Below are 21,424 nucleotides of genomic sequence, written 5' to 3' on the forward strand. Positions count from 1 at the left end.
ATGAATTGGGAAGGAACCGGGGATGTTTTTAATTCATGGGACATCATGCATGAATGGTGTTGATTATGAATTTGTTTTCTGCAAAACGATGCTCAGTTTGCAAGACTTCCACAAAGGAAGCATCCAACGCAGATGCATTCTCTTCGTGAAGACGTCTGGCAGAACATGACATCTCACATACCGCGGCTCGATATGAAAAGATCTGAAAGGATGACAATGCATATGAATGCTAATTGCTTCCATTAGTTAAATCATGGATATTCACTATTACATAGGCCTATCCAATGCAACAACTATGCACTATAAGTTCATTTAAAGACCACAGAAACCATTAACAATTTTGCAGTTTGCAGACTCTTGACACAAAGCCAAGGGCCAAACCAACCAGTTCCAACCTGCCTGGAGTCTTTCTCTGTTACATTTACATTTGAGTCATTTAGCAGATGCTCTTATCCAGAGTGACTTACAGTTAGTGCATTCATCTCAAGATAGCTAGGTAGGACAACCACATATCACAGGCATAGAAAGTACATTTATCTTCAATAACGTAGCTGTCAGCAGAATCGGAGCTAAGAGGGGGGGGGGGGGGGGGGCAGGGGGGTCAAGTGCAAGTGCTGGTTAAGTGTTCTTTTTTTTCTTTAAAAAAATTGGGGGGGTCAAGGCGAGGAAGAAGATTATTTCAGATAGTGCCTGAGGAGGTAGTTTTTCAGATGTTTTCGGGAAGATGGGCAGGGACTCTGCTGTCCTAGCTTCAGGGGGAAGCTGATTCCACCATTGGGGTGCCAGGACAGAGAAGGGCTGAGCGGCAGCTGTCCTCCCATAGGGGTGGGAGGGCCAAGAGACCTGAGGTGGCAGAACGGAGTGCACGGTTAGGGAAGTGGTATTTGAGCATAGCCTTAAGGTAGGGAGGGGCAGTTCCTCTTGTTATGCCATGCCAACTGATGTCACCCACACAGTACAGGGCTGTGGAGATAGCACGTCTCCAGATCAGGCACAACTTTGCATAACAAGAGGAACCGGGTAGACTCTTAGATAAAAAGGTGCTTTCTAAAACCGGCTGTCCCATAGGCGAACCCTTTGAAAAACCCTTGTTGGTTCCACGGAGGGTTCTACATGGAACCCAAAATTGTTCTACCTGGAACCAAAAAGGGTTATCCTATGGGGACAGCAGAAGAAGCTGTTTGTTTTCTAAGAGAGTAACATTAACAGTTTCAATAAGCTTTCCTGTAACGCTAGCATTAATGTAACTGTTGTACAGTGTTTTAGACATATATGAAGTTCAATGAACTGTTGTGCAATACCTATGGTCACTCCCACTAGTTTCCTGGGCATGTTCACACGATACACTTACAATGGCAACACAGCACAGCTGTTTTGTCAAAAAGGCAGTGTATCATGCATGCACACACACACACACACACACACTGGACAGCTTGGCACAGCTTGCAGCTTGGCACAGTGCGATGCCACGACAATGCCAACTTGCCTAGGTTTTTCAAAACAGTCACATGAATCGCATCACTCATCACACAGAAACAAACACACAAACATGTTTTAATAAACATACGCATGGAGAAAACATGTGGACCCTGTGGGACTTCATAAAGTCAAACAAGGGATGGAGGGAAGTCAAGGCCTGACTCAAACCCTATTCTACAAGTTATGAGTGTTGCTGGCTAGGTGACTCACCAGTGGCTGTTGATGAAAGACATGTTTGTTTTTGCCAGGCCCAATCTAATGCAAACTCTAAAACACACTTAAACGGCTCTGGTTTGGACAGCAGCTTACAATGGTAGCTGAATGACGCATGTGCTTAAGTTTAATAGACAGAGAATATGAACATTAAACATTATATATCACTCTGTGCACATACTGTACATTACGCAACTATGCATAGTTTAGTAGAAAGCTGAAAGACAGAGCTTTTGTCCAGAAGAGCAATGTAAGTTATGAGTTTCAGGGCTCCAGACTAGCATTTTCAGTTGGTTGCACAAGCCCATGATTTGGTGACACCGATCATTTTTTTTGCTATGCTTAATTAAGAGGTTTAATAGACTTCTGAAGTGACTTTCAATGTCATGATTCAAGATATTTTTAGGTGCAACCTAAAATCCAGCGAATTTTCCTGGGAGGTTTTAATAACGTTCTGACAATGGAAATTGCCAGGTTATTTGAAGGTAATTAAATAATGTTCAATGTTCAATAAAACTTTTAACAACACTGCTAGCTTAGTTTGAGTTAACTGTTTTGAACTCAAAGCACAGATAGGACACATAGAAATGTATTTGCGTGGGCATTAATCATGCAAAAACATGTATTTTTTATTGCGGCATGTGAGATTCAAACCTATGATCGTCTTCTGTTCTCTATCCATGGAATAAGTCCACTACACCACCAGGATGGGGCTACCATGCCATGTTTTTATAACTCATACAAAGCTGTTTATTTTAGTCTATTCAAACAGACCCTATTTCAAAGGAAACAAGCGATCATTAAGACCAGGTGTGGCCAATGTGTGGGCGCGGCAAACACAGCTGAACACACTTAACAACATTGAGGATAGAGAGAGTTTTGTTGATGCTGAGAACGGTGAACAGTATATGTTTTTAAATGTAAAAAAAATTAGAACTCTGAACATTACGGAAGTTTTCTTGTTTTTTTTAATGGAAAGTTTTCTTAAGAAGCTAAAACAAGAAGCTCCCGCGCTCAGGTCTGTTCAACGCTGGTCCGACCAATCTCATTCCACGCTCCAAGACTGCTTCCGTGGACTGGGATATGACGTGGACTGGGATATGTTCCGCACTGCGTCCAACAACAACATTGACGAATATGCTAATTCGGCGAGCGAGTTCATTAGAAAGTGCATTGAAGATGTCGTTCCCATAGCAACGATTAAAACATTCCCAAACCAGAAACCGTGGATTGATGGCAGCATTCGCGTGAAACTGAAAGCGCGAACCACTGCTTTTAACCAGGGCAAGGTGACCGGAAATATGACCGAATACAAACAGTGTAGCTATTCCCTCCGCAAGGCAATCAAACAAGCTAAGCGTCAGTATAGAGACAAAGTAGAGTCGCAATTCAACGGCTCAGACACAAGAGGTATGTGGCAGGGTCTACAGTCAATCACGGATTACAAAAAGAAAACCAGCCCCGTCACGGACCAGGATGTTTTAATCCCAGGCAGACTAAATAACTTTTTTGCCCGCTTTGAGGACAATACAGTGCCACTGACATGGCCCGCAACCAAAACATGCGGACTCTCCTTCACTGCAGCCGATGTGAGTAAAACATTTAAACGTGTTAAACCTCGCAAGGTTGCAGGCCCAGACGGCATCCCCAGCCGCGTCCTCAGAGCATGCGCAGACCAGCTGCGGGCCACCATTGTCCTTGTTCCCAAGAAAGCTAAGGTAACTGAGCTAAACGACTACCGCCCCGTAGCACTCACTTCTGTCATCATGAAATGCTTTGAAAGACTAGTCAAGGACCATATCACCTCCACCCTACCTGACACCCTAGACCCACTCCAATTTGCTTACCGCCCAAATAGGTCCACAGACGATGCAATCTCAACCACACTGCACACTGCCCTAACCCATCTGGACAAGAGGAATACCTATGTGAGAATGCTGTTCATCAACTACAGCTCAGCATTTAACACCATAGTACCCTCCAAACTCGTCATCAAGCTCGAGACCCTGGGTCTCGACCCCGCCTTGTGCAAATGGGTAATGGACTTCCTGACGGGCCGCCCCCAGGTGGTGAGGGTAGGTAACAACATCTCCACCCCGCTGATCCTCAACACTGGGGCCCCACAAGGGTGCGTTCTGAGCCCTCACCTGTTCTCCCTGTTCACCCATGATTGCGTGGCCATGCACGCCTCCAACTCAATCATCAAGTTTGCGGACAGTGGTAGGCTTGATTACCAACAACGACGAGACGGCCTACAGGGAGGAGGTGAGGGCCCTCGGAGTGTGGTGTCAGGAAAATAACCTCACACTCAATGTCAACAAAACTAAGGAGATGATTGTGGACTTCAGGAAACAGCAGAGGGAGCACCCCCCTATCCACATCGATGGGACAGTAGTCGAGAGGGTAGTATGTTTTAAGTTCCTCGGCGTACACATCACAGACAAACTGAATTGGTCCACCCACACAGACAGCATCGTGAAGAAGGCGCAGCAGCGCCTCTTCAACCTTCAAATTTGGCTTGTCACCAAAAGCACTCACAAACTTCTACAGATGCACAATCGAGAGCATCCTGTCGGGCTGTATCACCGCCTGGTACGGCAACTGCTTCTCCCACAGCCGTAAGGCTCTCCAGAGGGTAGTGAGGTCTGCACAACGCATCACCGGGGGCAAACTACCTGCCCTCCAGGACACCTACACCACCCGATGTCACAGGAAGGCCATAAAGATCATCAAGGACAACAACCACCCGAGCCACTGCCTGTTCACCCCGCTATCACCCAGAAGGCGAGGTCAGTACAGGTGCATCAAAGCAGGGACCGAGAGACTGAAAAACAGCTTCTATCTCAAGGCCATCAGACTGTTAAACAGCCACCAATAACATTGAGTGGCTGCTGCCAACACACTGACTCAACTCCAGCCACTTTAATAATGGGAATTGATGGAAATTTATGTAAAATATATCACTAGACACTTTAAACAATGCTACTAATATAATGTTTACATACCCTACATTACTCATCTCATATGTATATGTATATACTGTACTCTATATCATCTACTGCATCTTTATGTAATACATGTATTACTAGCCACTTTAAACTATGCCACTTTGTTTACATACCCTACATTACTCATCTCATATGTATATACTGTACTCGATACCATCTACTGCATCTTGCCTATGCCGTTCTGTACCATCACTCATTCATATATCTTTATGTACATATTCTTTATCCCTTTACACTTGTGTGTATAAGGTAGTAGTTTTGGAATTGTTAGGTTAGATTACTCGTTGGTTATTACTGCATTGTAGGAACTAGAAGCACAAGCATTTCTCTACACTCGCATTAACATCTGCTAACCATGTGTATGTGACAAATACATTTCATTTGATTTTGATTTAATGTTCTCAGAACAATTTGAGAACACTACTTTAAATAGAACCATCAAGAAACCTGTAGGAAACGTACCCACAGAAGAACGTTGTTTCTTAACTTTCTTCGAACAATTTGAGAACATTTCTTTAGATAGAACTAAGAGGGAACCTGTAGGAAACGTTATGCTGAAATATTGACATTCTCATAGAAGAACATTGTTTCTTTACGTTCTCTGAAATATTTGAGAACATTCCCACTGTCAAAGAAGTTGGAGAACGTTCTTAGAACATTACCAACATTTTAGACAATGTAACCATGTTTGAACGTTTAGGAAACGTTCTGTTAAAGTAATGAAATAACAAGAAAATGACATTATTTTCTCAAGTTCCTTCAATGTGCTGAGAATGTTCCAAAGTCAAGCAACTATCCTGCAAAATAACCATAGGATAACCACACTCTCACCAAGCTATAAGAAACATATGGTTCTCAGAACATTATGTGCTAGCTGGGTAGCTAGATAATTAACTCTAAACATAATACCCACTGCTGGTAGCCATGTAATAATCTAACAGTAAATGTAATATCCTAAAAATACTTCTCAAAGCCATATCAAATATATTAGTTGTAAAATAATTGCTATAGAGCTCAATATTAAATTATACCTACAGAAAGATGAGAATATTCTCTCTTCAACAGTGACAACATCAGTTGCCTCCAAAGCTGTGTTTTACCCGCAGTTGGATTTTGAAATGTTATAGCCTACAATCAGAACAATTTTTGATCATCACAGAAGTAAGCTCCAGTGAAACAGGTACAGGGGCAGCGGAGCGACTTTCATTACAGTAAAGAATGAGGATAATGCACATTACTGTTTGACCAAATCATAGCCAAATCGTAGCCTAAAATATAGGACATTTGGAGTGAGGTGAGCATGTAGAATGTGCAGCTCAGTCCGATACGACTAATAAAAAATGTAACTGTCACGGCTCTCGTCGTAATGAGGATCAGACAAAAGCGCAGCATGGTAAGTGTTCATTATTTTATTTGATCACAAAACACTCGAACAAAATAAACAAGAGGGAAAACCGAAACAGTTATGTAAGGTGCAAAAACAATACAGAAAACAACTACCCACAAAACACAGGTGGGAAAAAAGGCTGCCTAAGTATGATTCCCAATCAGAGACAACGATAGACAGCTGTCCCTGATTGAGAACCATACCTGGCCAAAACATAGAAATAAAGAAACTAGAATGCCCACCCTAGTCACACCCTGGCCTAACCAAAATAGAAAATAAAAGCCTCTCTATGGCCAGGGAGTGACAGTAACTCGCACAGTTAGGACTTAATTGTCACAGTCGAGTGATTTCTGACAAAATTGAAGCAATACAACAGTTCTTGGGATAACTGTTGGCAGCAGAGAAATTAGACTGGTTGTTAGTAAAACCAAGGGGGAAGGGCTAGGAAAAACATCTCGTTCAAACAGGCAGGTCTGTATGTTGCAATAAGTCCTGTATTCACTGCAGGACAACAAAGAGAGCTTTATTTCCCCAGAAGATGACTGGTGTCAGCGTGATCCCTAGGTCTTTATTGAATACCACTCTGTGGGTCTGTGTGTATACAGTACGTACGGTATGTGATTTTGTCTTTGTATATACAGTGTTCAGGGGGATGAGGTTCAAAGCAGGGTTATGTTTGCATTATAGTCCTCTAGAAAGACTGTGTTTGCCCAAAAGAAGCTAGAATACTTAATGACTTCTAACCAGTCCCCTCAAACAACAGAAACACTCCCTCCCTCCACACACGCCATCACACATTACATGAATATCCTGCTACTGTGCATGGTTTGCAGAATGATAGGAACTGTATTGACAGGGTCAATAGACTTTCGAAGGTCACACGCGCACACACACACACACACACACACACACACACACACACACACACACACACAGACACACACACACATGCACAAATAACAGGATGTGCAGCACACACCTATAATACGCTGGCCCAGATCGCATTGCATTGGCTTTGTATGTAAAAAATAACAAGAGCTACACCTTTAATGTTAAGTGCTATATTCCAAAGTCAGATCATTGTCACATGCCACTAGCTAATCTGGCATTTTAACTAGCTAAAGCTGAATCTGGGTCAGTTGTAACAGTTTGTATGTCTAGTCTCAGACTGTACCAGCCATATTCCATTGACTGGACTGAAAACAGACCAATAGACTGTCACAGGTTATCTAAACTTAAACTTTGCAGGTGACAGTCACTTATTCTCGTCTAGTTGAACCTGGAGCACCAAATTGCTGCCTACAAACTGTAGAGACAGACTGCATTCACACCCCCTCGCCTTGTTTATAACAGGCACAAACATGCGTCCTCTGTCTTAATGTTGTTCACATTCTGATTGTGCCCACGTTTTCAGAAAAGCGTCTACACATGGTATTAAGATGTGTCTCTTATCTGTCCACTGTATCCGCGTTGTGACCAGATTTCGTAGTCTCCCTAAATGCAAAATATTTGACGGATATTTTTTCAAAATTATATTTCTTTATTTTAAGACTTGGTGTCATAAGTCAGTAGTGCGCCGCCACCTGTCAAGGATTTTAGACGATGGGATAATGATGAATGGTTAAATGGTTTCACTGCCCTAATCTGTCTACACCTGTAAAATATCCAGACACAATGTGTACCCGACTACTTCCTGGGGAGGCCAGGAAGATCTGATCACAATCAGATCACAATGTGTCTTTTAAACGTCTACAGCTGTCTAAAAATGTGGGGACAATCAGTATGTGGACAAGATCAGGGCAAAGGATACATGTTAGAATCAGGTATAAATGGGGCTCCTGATGTTACTCTAGAATGGAAACAATGAAGCCAGGTGGGATGGAGGATCTTCAGCCTCAGAAGGCCTTCTTTAATTATCATACCGATCAAAGTCCTCCGAACTTGACAGAAAGGCCTGTCTCAAAGTGGATAAAACACTACCTGTCAATAACACCCAGTCAAGTATTCACATAAGCCCACGCACACACGAGAGTCACCTGAGTCACAGCAAAGCTGGATACTTTCCATGTTTTACAATCCCTTATCTGGGCATCAGGAGCAGCAACATTTTTGAGGGCTGGGCTGGGGAAATGTAACCACTCTGAATGAACACACACACACACACACATTTGTTTTACTATCCTTGTGGGGACCAAACAATTGATTGAAAATCCTATTTTCCCTAACCCCTAAACCTTAACCCTAACCAGAACCCTAACTCCTTACCTTAAACCTTAACCCTAACCAGAACCCTAACTCCTTACCCTAAACCTTAACCCTAACCAGAACCCTAACTCCTTACCCTAAACCTTAACCCTAACCAGAACCCTAACTCCTTACCCTAAACCTTAACCCTAACCAGAACCCTAACTCCTTACCCTAAACCTTAACCCTAACCAGAACCCTAACTCCTTACCCTAAACCTTAACCCTAACCAGAACCCTAACTCCTTACCCTAAACCTTAACCCTAACCAGAACCCTAACTCCTTACCCTAAACCTTAACCCTAACCAGAACCCTAACTCCTTACCCTAAACCTTAACCCTAACCAGAACCCTAACTCCTTACCCTAAACCTTAACCCTAACCAGAACCCTAATTCCTTACCCTAAACCTAAACCTAATTGTAACCCTAAACCTAAAATAGCATTTTGCGAAATGTCCCCACTTCTCAGAATTGTCCATGTTATACTATCCTTGTAAAGGACGTCTGGTCACCACAAGGATAGTAAAACCAAAATCACACACACAATTTGCCACGATGTTCCCAATCCCCTGCGTATGCCAACACCTTGCATAGTATTTTAGAGTGACAGCTAGGTCCAGCTGCCTTTGTGTCAAAACGAAAGTTTAACTTACAAATGTGTGTGTAATGGCATGGTGATGTACACTTCCAATTAAGTAGTCTCATAGGCCTATGCTTATTATCTTGTGAATATAAGTCACGGATTGCACGGAGAAGGATTGCACGTCCCTGTCTTGCTCAAGGGCTGCCCCCAAACCCCTGTCATGGAACTTGCATAGCCACGGTGCAGGGAGGCAGTTTAAATCCCCATCTAAGAAAGCAATTTTATGGACCTTTATTATAACCTAACAGGTCTAGCCACTAGTTTGTATGAGGTGAACAAGCGGTAGCCTAAGTTAGTGGTATAGCTGAGCCTAATGCATAGCCTACAGCATAACGGACACTATGCCCCTGTTTTGGGATAACATCCTTGAACATCCTTGAAAACATCCTTGAAAACATCACTGATAGATGGATACGTGTAAGGAGATTTTACGCTAGGCTACCAACCAAGTTATTTCAGATAAGTGAATATTTCTTTATTGATCATTGATCTAATAGATCAATGATTATTTCAAGAAAGGGAGAATCCATCCAGTCTGAAGTTGCCAGGGGAAACTTGGTGTGTGTGTGTGTGTGTGTGTGCATGTGCAGCAACGCCTGTTTAAACAAGTGTGTTAGATCATTAGATTGATGACCATTTGTTTGTTTTGCCTCTATGTTTTACCCCCCCCATACACACAGCTGCATACACACACAACCCATCTCTACCTATGTAACTACACATACTCAAAATACCTCATCCAAGTCCGTGTGGTTCCTCCTTCTGAAAAGACCAGGGTTGGGGAGTAATGGATTACAAAAAAAACGGTACCTGTAATCCGTTATGTTACCAGCAAAAATATGGTCATCAGATTACAGATACTTTTGAAAAACTAGATGATTACTTTGAGGATTACTTTAAAATTCAGAAAGGATGTTTGCAAAAAAAAAACTTTGACACTTAAGTTTGTGACACCTGAGCGAGTCTGACCACAAGTCAGAGACCACTATGACGACACACCAAATGTGTTTGATGGGTCGCGGGAAAAGAGCAGGAATAGGCTTTTGTAGGCTACAGTCCAAGCTATGTCTTCCAATGGTGTGACTGCGGTCGGCATCCAAAGATTATCCAACTTGAACAAACGCTTGGAGGTAAGGATGACAGCAGTGTAGTCTACGGCGATACGGATAACACTTGTTATTTATATCATAGCGCATTGATGTGAATCCCACTGCTGATCTCTCATTTAGCTATTTGAGCTTTACAGATTGTGGTTGTTGTGGATGGCTGTTGACAAATCTGAATGTGTATTTGAACCCAATAATGGTTGAATTCAAGAAGTTTAAGATGCCTATCAATCACTGCTTTTGAAACTAGTAGACAGCCGGTGGGTGAAAAATGTGCTTGTGCAACAGCTGCATGGTGCGGATCCCAGCCTATGGAATAAAAGTTGGGCTTTAATTGCTCAATCTAATTCATGCTGATACAAGAAAAAAATCCATAGGCCTAATGGACACAGGCTCAAACTTGCACACTTTTGATCAACTTAAAGGGGCAATCAGTAGCTGCTACACCCATTTTTGGATATAGAAATGGTATAATGTATATGCATTGATTCTTGAAGAATAAAACGTATAAATGCCTCATGAGTTTAGCTCAACTGTCGCACTTCATGAGAATCTAAAATATAGGCTTGTTTTAATCCAATGTTTGCAAACATTGTAAATGTAACAAACACGGTATCATTGTTATATCATTGTTATATCATGGATATCATTGTTGTTATCATGGATAACAGTCCTTGCATCCATAGCTCTGTCTATTAATCTGAGAATGGTTATATGGTTACAGGCCCATTCCTCAGCTTTTTTCCCAAAACAGAGGCGGGGCGACCAGTTTTATCTGTGGATTTGCCCTTTAAAACAGCTGTATATTATCAAGATATCAAAGTGTCACCGACAAAAAGGTAAACAACAGGCCTACAGCAAATGCAGCATATGGCATTCATTTTGTAAATAGCACTTTTCAGTAGTTCTCAAAGCATGCCATTCCATGAGCGCAGCATTTATTTTTCAACTCGAATCAGTCCTCCATGACAACAAAATCAGAAACAACAGAGCAGGGCTGGCTAAGAAGGCCTTAGTTTTGGGGTCATGCTCAGGTAAAACAATTTGGCTAATCTATACTTCCATATTTCCAAGTCCTAGTCTTGAAGATCAAGGAGTATAACATTTATTGGAATGACTGGAATTCTGATAGACTTTGGTTTTTAATGTAAAGATATAATAATATGATTATATGTAGTAGAAAGCGATGTGTTAGAAGAAGCCTACATAACCAACCCATAAAGTAAAATGTAACATCCATGTGACCAGCTATGTAAACTTTAACATTGATTTATCCTGCAATTGATGTCATTCAATTGGTAACATACATTTTTGTCTTCTTCTAATGCCTCTTAACGGGAAAGTAATCTAAAAGTAACAGAATGTAATCAGATTACGTTACTGAGTTCTGGTAATCCAAAGTTACGCTACTGATTACATAAATCAAATGTCTCTTCACTTGGCCCTAATACGCTTCCGTACATGAAAAATATAAAGTAATACAACCTTTTACTTTGGATGACGATTGATAGGGTAAAACATGTGTACTAAGCTGAATTTAATTGACCATTGAAAAGCAAAGCCTTGATTCATTGTCTCAAAATCAAGAGTTGGCCTTGACGAGATACAACAACACAACCTACAAAACACCCATCAGTGTTAGTAAAAAAACTGTAGGCTTCGTCCGGCCTTGTCGGCACTGTGATTGTGTCAGTGATTATGTGTTGGGGATGGAGTGAGGCCTAAAGCATCCATTTTACCTGGAGGTGTAGAGAGACATCTGTCAACATAGAGAAGTGTAGGGAGGGACCAACATACTGACACTCAGAGGGATAGTTGTGATATGGTAACTGACCTTGCCATGACGACTCAGTCATTGGGTTTAAATGGCTGTTAACCTTTTATATTATGTATGTATTTTTAAGTAAAGCACAAAGGAACTAGGCAAACAACACATTTAATTCAGGTGAGCAAATTCGATAGGATCTCGCAACCTTGGTTCCGGTTCATGCCATGCACATTCTATTTCATTGCAGACAAGTTTTTAAGGTTTCTAGTTTTCTAGACTCCAGAACCAGTTAGCCATGACAGTTAAATTCCAAACACATCTCCCAACCCTTTGGAAAGCTTTGGGCGATATGCTTTACACATCTTGAGCTCATGGAGACTGTCCCACTGTCCACTGTCCCACTTTCTCATTCCCACTCCTCGCAACTCCTCGTAACTCCTCCCTCTCACTCACTCACTCCCTCCCACCCATCCCTCACTCCAAACTCACCCCTTCCTCATTCCATCCCTCTTTTTGCTCCCTCTCTCCGACCTCACCCTCTACTCTGTCTCTACCTGCAGGGCCCTGTCTGATACTCTCTCTTAATCCACTCAAACTCACACAAGCGCTCAATATGAGAATGGTCAATACCTAGGATAGCACAGATAAGACTCCCCTCAACCTTTGCCATGACCGATCAGAGTTTATAATTATACTTTTTTATGCTTTTGACAACAGTCCTTCATGCTCTCCACTGACAGGCCTTGTGCCATATGTAAGAGTTTTACAGAACCTCCCCCTGGGAGTGAAGAAGGGCCAACACCGGTTTAGGAATCCAGACAGCAATACTGTCTGTCAGTAGGGGATGATGTCAAAAGGGCTGATATGGACAGAATGGTGAATCAATGTCTTATCTAATGGTCCTAACGTAGGGAACTATTTGTAAAAGCTTTGCTTGCTAAGTGCATTCCACTGGAGTGACTCTGATGATCTAGAGAACACGGAACAGGTAGTGAAATCAATTATGTCACATCGGAGAAGATTTATACAGATTTATCTGGTAAAGAACAGTAATATGAATCATCGAGCAAGGAATGTTTAAATGAGAGAAAAATGGATCGGACCTAGAGCAATCGAGTATGTCTATACAGAGAGGACGATAAATGCATTTCGCTACACTACAAGCATTTCGCTACACTCGCATTAACATCTGCTAACCATGTGTATGTGACAAATAAATGAGACATTTGATTTGATTTGGTTCATCTACATATTCTGTTCTATGATTGAAACGTGTCAGCTGATGAGCTTCGTGACTGTGTCTGCGTGGTGCGCCTCGCCACAATATTACCAGTCAATCATTATGGCATCTTTCCTTTCGCTTTTACGAGAAGTTTCATACACACACTCTCCCCGGGCGAGCTGGGATCAAAGGGAAAGCAGGGAGCCGGTTACAGACCACGAATAGACTGACTCTGCAGCATTTGGCAGTAAGGCTACATCTGTTTATTGTTCTGAGTTCCCATGGCAAACTCCATCAACAGAAATGCAAATAACCCTTTACTACAGATACTGTATGTGTCCGCTTCTACAGGAGACAACGGATTTCATACACTCTTGTACCTGAAACTGCCACATTCCCACAAAACCAATAAACAATAACATCAAAACAGCCAAACTCATAACGAATGAATATATGAATCATATTATCACAGTCTTAACAATGGAAATCTCCTACAGGTAGAATAACACAACAACCTTAACTTCAGGGAATTAAACTGGAATGTATCTCCTAGGAAATCTCCAGCAAATACGCAAAACAAAGGTAGTTGAAACCTTGGCAAACATAAACCGGTAGGCCAATTGTACTATGGCCAATGGCCATGTATAGCTAGTTGTCCAGGGGCACAGCTTACTCTTTGCTTAAAACAACTACCCTTTCAGTAGTAGATAATGAAGACACCAGACAAAGACGACCGGTATACACACACCCATAGAAGATCATTTGGGGATTTGAGAGCAGACTACTTTAACCATCCGTAGGAAACAACGATATTAGTGTCACAAAGAGGACCATCCTTCCAGTTGTTACAGTACAAACCCATTGTAAATGAGTCATAACCCATACCATAACCTTGCGCGTGTTAATCAGGAGCACAGGTAGGCCTATAAGCTACAGCGTAGGAGTGTAGGAGCAATCCTACAGTGTGAAGGGAAACCACAGGTGTTGTGTTAGAATCCACTTCTCATTTATCATACAACCTGCTTGGCCCTGTCTACACCCTCCCCCAGGCACTCACCACAACCTGGCTGTTACGCATCATACTGGAGATCCTGTCAGTACAGAGCCTAGTAAGATTATAGAGCAGTAGGACGCTCAACGATACTGATAGAGACTTGTCTGTGAGGCTCACAGCCAAGGTTCCCTCGAAGCTGAGCAGATGCGTGGGAGCACAGCTCCCCAGGGACTGCTGTGCAGAAGAAAGATCAGCCCCGGCAGATAAGCACCAGATTGAACTTTCTAGAGTTTTCCCCCTTAGCTAACACCATTAAGGTTTTCTCTTTACTGTGGGAATTGTGATCGAATCAACGCAATATTAGCCACTTTCAACGCAACATCCCGCTGCGAGAGATGTGGTTGCAGGCAGAACACATCGGAGTAGGATTCTATTGCATTCACAGGCAGGACTCAGTCCTGTTCTCTACACAGACCGTTGCGCCATAACAGCAGTAGGCCTATGCAAATAGACCATTGCCATAATGCATCTGTGCCATTCACTTTGAAATGGGCTGTGTTTACAGCATGAGCGGTCGTGAGTAAATGCGCTTGTTTTGAGACCAAAGCGAGAGCTGCATGTAGCCACGTGTGCACATTTGCTCATATCCTTTGCTAGTTAAGAGAGTTTTTAGCCCAGTTATAGATCATTTGTAGTCAGCAATGGTGGAGGGAATGCTTCCTACAGGACCACAAAACATGTGCATTTCTAGCCATTTTTTGAAAAACAAGTCAGGTAAAGAGCTTTTTTTTGTCTTAAAGGGGCAGTGTTGTATTTTGAGATAGGCTTGAATAAACTAAATAGCCAACAGCCAGAGGGTAGCATAATTTGTCTGATTCTCTGTTATAATGGTATGGGAATAATAATCCGTTCTATTTTGTAAAGTGGTTTCTTGCATCAAACACAACAACATTTCCAGTCACCTCCTGTGAAGTGGATAAACAGGTTCATGTCAAGTCCTGCATGTTTTTTTTCTTCAAAAGTCTCATGGAATGTAGGCCTACATTTAACACCACACATTGGCTGCTACTGTAGGCTGAATGATAGAACAGCTCTTTCCATGTTATGGGATGCATTTTCTCCATTGTTTTTTGATGGTACTTTAGGCCACTCTGGTAGGCCTACATTATAATCATCCACAGTAGCCTACTTGACCACTGTCTGAAACTGTAACTTAAAGTGGGTACAGCATCAGTGTTCACACTAAACGCACGCTGGAAGTTGCATAGAATATTCACAACGTTCGAGTTTGCGCTCAGAAGACCTGAAATTTGCTCAGTGCCAAAACAACTTCAGGGAACATCGCTCATTACCAGAAGCTTTGATATAATGCCACTGTGTCAGTGAAGCAAGCATGCTGGGGGAGCATGTTACGTCTGTCCAGAACTTCAACTGGGATACACAGTGCAGTACTGGTCCAATTCCAATTAGCCGCAGGCTTGGAAATTTAAAAGACAGGGACATAAACAAGATGCCGTAACTCAAAACTCACAAAGCACAGAAAGAAAGCAACTGCACCACAATCAGAGTGTCCCCTTTCTGTCACAAGACACGATTTACAGTACATTACTGAAAGCAATCCATCAGTTCTATAGTATGATAAGCAGACCACTTATCTAAGCTGTAAGGCTGTGAATGTTTGGTCAAACTGTGCAAACGGACTATATGTGTCATATCTAAAATGGATACATCCCTTCCCACTATTCAATATTATGAGTGTGTGGCACTCTGTTTTGGATTGGTGTTCGGTCGTATAATTCCAGTAAGGGTGGGCAGAAAAATGAAAGGGTGCTTGTTTTGTTGAAGAAATGATAGTGGAACCACTGAAGGGCATGGATTATTAAGTTAATGATGCTAACATTTGGGTGGATGCATGAGGGCCTGTGGCACAGTGCACTTGTATAGTATGTGACATGTCTTTGGTAATCCAAAACCATTCAATTCAAGCATGCTGGAGCCACGAGCTATACCTTTCTGGCTTTCGGTCTGGCAACTGTGCTACAATCCAAAATCATTACATATCCCGTTCCTATAACTGCCTTGTATAGAATTTCAGCTGAAGACCATTCGAAACCTTGCATTGACAACTGTTTTGAGCTCAAGTGCCATTCAAAGTGGAGAAAAACAAATTGTGACACTTATACCCGATGATTGAGAATACAGAACAGTACTAGGGTGCTATAAATAGGTTTGTTTGTATAGGGGTGTTGTTGACAGAGTACGGTAGAAGGTTTAGGATTTTTAAAGCATATCTCTGAAAACATATCTGAACAAAGCTATATTACTGTACGTAAACTGAATGGTCTGTGTTTCTTTGACCTACGATGAACAAACAAACACAGGACAAAACGTAAGTCCACCTGACAGTCTGTGATGACAGTCACAAACTGGTGATGTCACTGCGGCATTGCGATGAAAAGTTACAGCAGCTCTCCTCTAACCTCAAGAACAGATAGGATCTGTTAGTGTACATTTACAGGGACTCTGATAACGTCTTCTGTCTCAAATGTAATTTGCTGAACGAATGCGTGCGTGCCTGCGTTTGTGCGCGTGAGTCATATTCCTCCCTGTCTGGCCTGCAGGGATCACACATCACTGAGCTCAGGTTGATAGGATTGCACTGCATGGTCCTACGGGTGCAACAGGTTTCTGATCCACTATTCAAATATGATGTAAGGCTGGCCAGGCCACCTCCTCAGCCAAGTACATGATCCACACTACATCATCATCATCACACCAGGATTAGGTACTAGTCAAAGTTCAATGCTAAAACATCAATGCTAAAACATCAAACAACACTTTCTCTGAATTAACGCATGCACACTTGCCAGGCCAATTACACTGGATCGCACCACGTTCGTGAGAGTCCCACCATAAGGGTTTCTTATGTATCTGTCTGACAGTGGAACCCAGTTAGGTTATGGTTGACTGTCATCGTCTAGTAGGGAGAGTTGTTGGGGTGTGTTATGGAGTTTGGTTTATAATGGAAAACATGTGCAGTACACTTGCATAGCCATGAGGAGAGTCTATAGCTTTTTGAAAGTAATAGTATTTACACCACATAGTAACACAGACATCCAGGTTGCATAGATGCAAGTGTGACAGTGACTATCTGCTGTTCGTGTTCAATGGTCATTTCAATGATATACGGTACCCATTGATTTTTGAATATTATAAACTGGGTGGTTCGAGCCCTTGAATGCTGATTCCATGAAAGCTGTGGTATATCAGACCGTATACCACGGGTATGACAAAACATGTATTTGTACTGCTCTAATTACGTTTGTAACAAGTTAATAATAGCAATAAGGCTCCTCTGGGTATGTGATATATGGCCGATATACCACGGCTGAAGGCTGTGTCCAGGCACTCCACGTTGTGTCGGTCACACTTTACCCGAAAACATTACCGCCGCCTTAAGGATGGCATAATCATAAAATAACCGTCATGAACAATTAGCAGATGTCATGGCTGTTTAAGTCACGTGATAAACCATGTATGGCTTCAAAACACGTTGAGACACATTTCCTCAACCCCATCCAGGCTGCTAAAAATGACAGACTGGACACTTAAATCCACCCAAACCATTTAAGAGCAAACAAACAATAAAACACAGTTTAACACAGGGCTATCCAACCCTGTTCCTTGAGAGCTACTGTCTTCTAGGTTTTTCACTCCAACCCTAATCTAGCAGGATGGAGTGAATCTAACTGATTCTCATTAGCTGAAATAGCCAAACCTACAGGAGGATGGCTCTCCAGGAAGATGGTTGGATAACCCTGGATTAACATAAGCTTCCCATTTAAATGTTCACCTAATTTACCCCGTTACCCTTCTCACACCTTGTTATTGCCTTTCCCATTGTTATACTGCTGCTTGCTGGTAAATTCCCCATTACGTTGCACAGATGGAAGGATGTCGATCACGACCCAAACACCAGATCAAACTTGTCTCCCTTCGACAGTGACCAAAACCTGAGCAAGACCCGACTAGGTGAGCAGGAACTCGACACCTCACTAGTTTACCTATGCAAACTGCCACAAGGGAAAAGATACACTCTGCTTTGCGTTTAGAACGACATGAATACATCAAAAACGCATTCAGTCGACAAACACCTCAAGTGCAGTAATACATGTGAGACCATAATTGGAGGAATAGGTTTAACTTGAGAAACATATGTCAGGTCTAGTGGTGGTTTGTCACAGTATTAGCTATAGTGTTACCTGGAATACCATAGAGTTGTTATGTATTGTAGGCCTGACTGAAATACAGGATTAACTGGGACTGTAATCTATTATACTATAATATGCACATACAGTAAGTATTTGAGGAGCTCACTTTATCTTTATGAGAGTACAAATGGGAGAGTGCAGGTGGAGAATTAAACCCTAACTGCATATTACCTGGCCTGATCCCAGATATGCTTGTGCTATCTTGCCAACTCCTCATGACTCATTGTTTTGTGTGAAAATTAAGCAGTTGGCAAGAATTCACGCTTTATCAAGCGCATCATATCAGATAGGCCCATTTCTGTTGAAATCCAGTAGCCAATCCCAACAACATTGCTAACCAACGCAACACACACACACACACACACACACACAAACACACACACACACACACACACACACACACACACACACACACACACACACACACACACACAATAGCTGTTGTAACACTGCAGATTATGATACATTTATACATTAAAGTAGCCAGTTCTTAAAATAATTGCACCCCATACAAGACAGTCAGTCAATAGAGGATCTGTGACAACTATACAGGGATTTAAAACATATTGTAAACTGGGTGGTTTGAGCCCTGATTGCTGATTGACTGACAGCTGTGGTATATCAGACCGTATACCAAAGGTATGATTAAACATTTATTTTTAATTACGTTGTTAACCAGTTTATAATAGCAATACGGCACCTCAGGGGTTTGTGGAATATGGCCATTTTACCACGGCTATGGGCTGTATCCAGGCACTCTACGTTGCGTCGTGCTTGTGTCGTGCTTAAGAACAGCCCTTAGCCTTGGTATATTGGCCATATACTACACAATCTCAGGCCTTATTGATTAAATATATTCTTAATCACATCTCTTATTGCAAATAGCCTGTTTTTCAATAAAATCCCCTATTATTGAATCTGGAGGTGAGCTTTAAGGCAAATAACCATACTGTTAAAATCAGTCAATTTGATTTGTTGCCAGAAGTATAACTCTGCCTGAGGTAGGCCTACCTGTATCATAGCCTAAATTGTGGCCTACATTTGAGCACCAAGCTGGCACTGACAGGTATCAATGCAGGTAGCACTGCAGGGTAAGATATGTCATCCATTCTGTCATAATGGCATGAAACATTGGGGTAAATTAGAATAGGTTTGCCTATCTATTTTATGTCTTGCCTTTAAGTGTGAGAGCTAGGCTACCTACATAAACAGTGTAGCCTGTTCAACAAATCAAGGTGATAATAGGCCTACCCCAGTCCCCACAAATTTTAATAAAGATTATAATTTACATGTTACTGCTGAAGCTGTCGAGCTCGTCGGCACCGGTGCAGAACAATGGGTCGTCGATGCTCCCTGAGTCCTTGGAGCGTTTCTTCTTGAGTTTAAAGGACAGGAACCGTTTCTTCTTCTTTTTCTCCTCGCTCGGCGGGCTTGTAGGTAGAATATCACCGGGAAAGGTCCCATCTTTGGGGCTGACAAGTCCGCGACTCGACCGTAAAGGGCTTGAAGGCTCTCCATCTACATATGAAGTTGCATCTATAAATGTATTCTTTCCTCCGTCCTTGTTTACTTTATCCAGTGACTTTGTTTTATGAAACAAATTATTTATTTTAAATGTTCCAGATTTACTCATGGTTGCCCGAAATTATGCTTTTCAATGAAATCGATAATACATTGAATTTAAAATATTATACAGAAATCGAAATAAGAAACACAAAAAAGTTGATTGAACCGATCCACGCAGACTATTTGCAAGCTATAGCAAGATTTTTTTTTAAACGCATGCCAAGTGGCCAAGAGCGCATTTGCAAATGCGCAGGGAGCGCAGGTGATTAAAGTCTGTCTCAGTGGAACTCCTAAATCTCTTAACTCCTTTACTGCGGAGTGTCATCTTCCGGTTTCGAAAAGGGTTCCAGCACACAGGTAGCCTTTCTTTTGTTCACTTTCAGAGCCACCGGCAATGATGTATAACCAATGATGTATATATACGTCATTGTATACAAAACCAAAAATAATTATGAGGATTCATTTTCGTACATGAATCACACATTGCTCAAGCAGAGCTATATCCACATATCTGACAATATTGCAAATAGTAGGCAAAACTTTTTTTGTCCAAAGCCTTTTGTCCTTTACTTGTAGGCCTATGCCAATACAATACCAAAATATTTCAGTTATAAAGGGTGTTTGATTTGGACAAGAAAAAAATTGTATACTTTGTCACATAAAAATGTAGGCTATGCTACATACTAAAATACACTCATTGCCCCTTTCCTTCCATATAATCAGTTAGCAGTCTAAAGCATACTTCACAACATTCATTTTACAACTAAAATCTACTGCACTTATCATAGCATCAATAAACTGGGCATAAACCTGCAGATGTAAGTCAAGTAGGCTAGGCTATCCAAACTGTGTCAAGAGGGCATTTTGTGGCATAATAGCCAAATTACTGGGCAAAACCTTTCTCAAGAGTTGCATTTTATGCATGTTGGCCCTCCCTGCTGGCCATATTTGGAATGTTCAAGATCAAATTGATATATTTATTCACATGGTAGAATACAATTGAGATCTGGAAGAACCAGAGGGAGGACCAGTTTCTCATCCACACGAACTACAATGGCATGAAACAATCCAAATCGACCTCTACCCCCAACCCTACTCACTTTAGGGGAGGATTTAAAATGCTATCTCCCTGCCTCGGAGTTGTCGCTCAGAGGCGGAGGAAATCAATTATTTATCTGGATAGGCCAGAAAATGTGACACATCCAGTGGCGATTTTAGCATGTAAATCTTGGTGGGGCAAAGTTCCCATATTTGTTTTAGATGCATGCCAGCAAAGACACTACACAACACAACACTAAACAATACATTAATTGCACTATAACGGCGACAAGCGGTGCCCACAAACTGTTAGGGCCTACATAAAACTGTCCCCAACAGCAGAGCTTTCCTTCCAGCACAATGGAGTGAATCCTTACCACTGCTACACCTGGCTATCAGCGGAACCTTGTCTGGCAGCGAAACAATTAATTCAGCCTTGTTTATTGCCTTTTTTTAAACAAAGCTGACATGGCTGACTTGCATAA

At 41.9% G+C, this 21,424-nt stretch overlaps 1 protein-coding gene across 1 annotated transcript in view; it reads right to left on the reverse strand.

Annotated features, from left to right (window-relative positions):
• Positions 1-20,304, reverse strand: part of crybg1a (crystallin beta-gamma domain containing 1a) — a 50,861-nt gene extending 30,557 nt beyond the window's left edge. Inside the window, exon 1 of the mRNA XM_021584555.3 lies at positions 19,625-20,304. Coding sequence (XP_021440230.3) covers positions 19,625-19,968 — 344 coding nt within the window. The 5' untranslated portion in view covers positions 19,969-20,304. The remainder of the gene's footprint in view (positions 1-19,624) is intronic.
• Between the last annotated feature and the right edge of the window lie 1,120 nt (positions 20,305-21,424).

This window comes from Oncorhynchus mykiss, chromosome 25 (genome assembly GCF_057628025.1).
Source record: "Oncorhynchus mykiss isolate SJ-2025 chromosome 25, ASM5762802v1, whole genome shotgun sequence".
Classification (NCBI taxonomy): domain Eukaryota; kingdom Metazoa; phylum Chordata; class Actinopteri; order Salmoniformes; family Salmonidae; genus Oncorhynchus; species Oncorhynchus mykiss.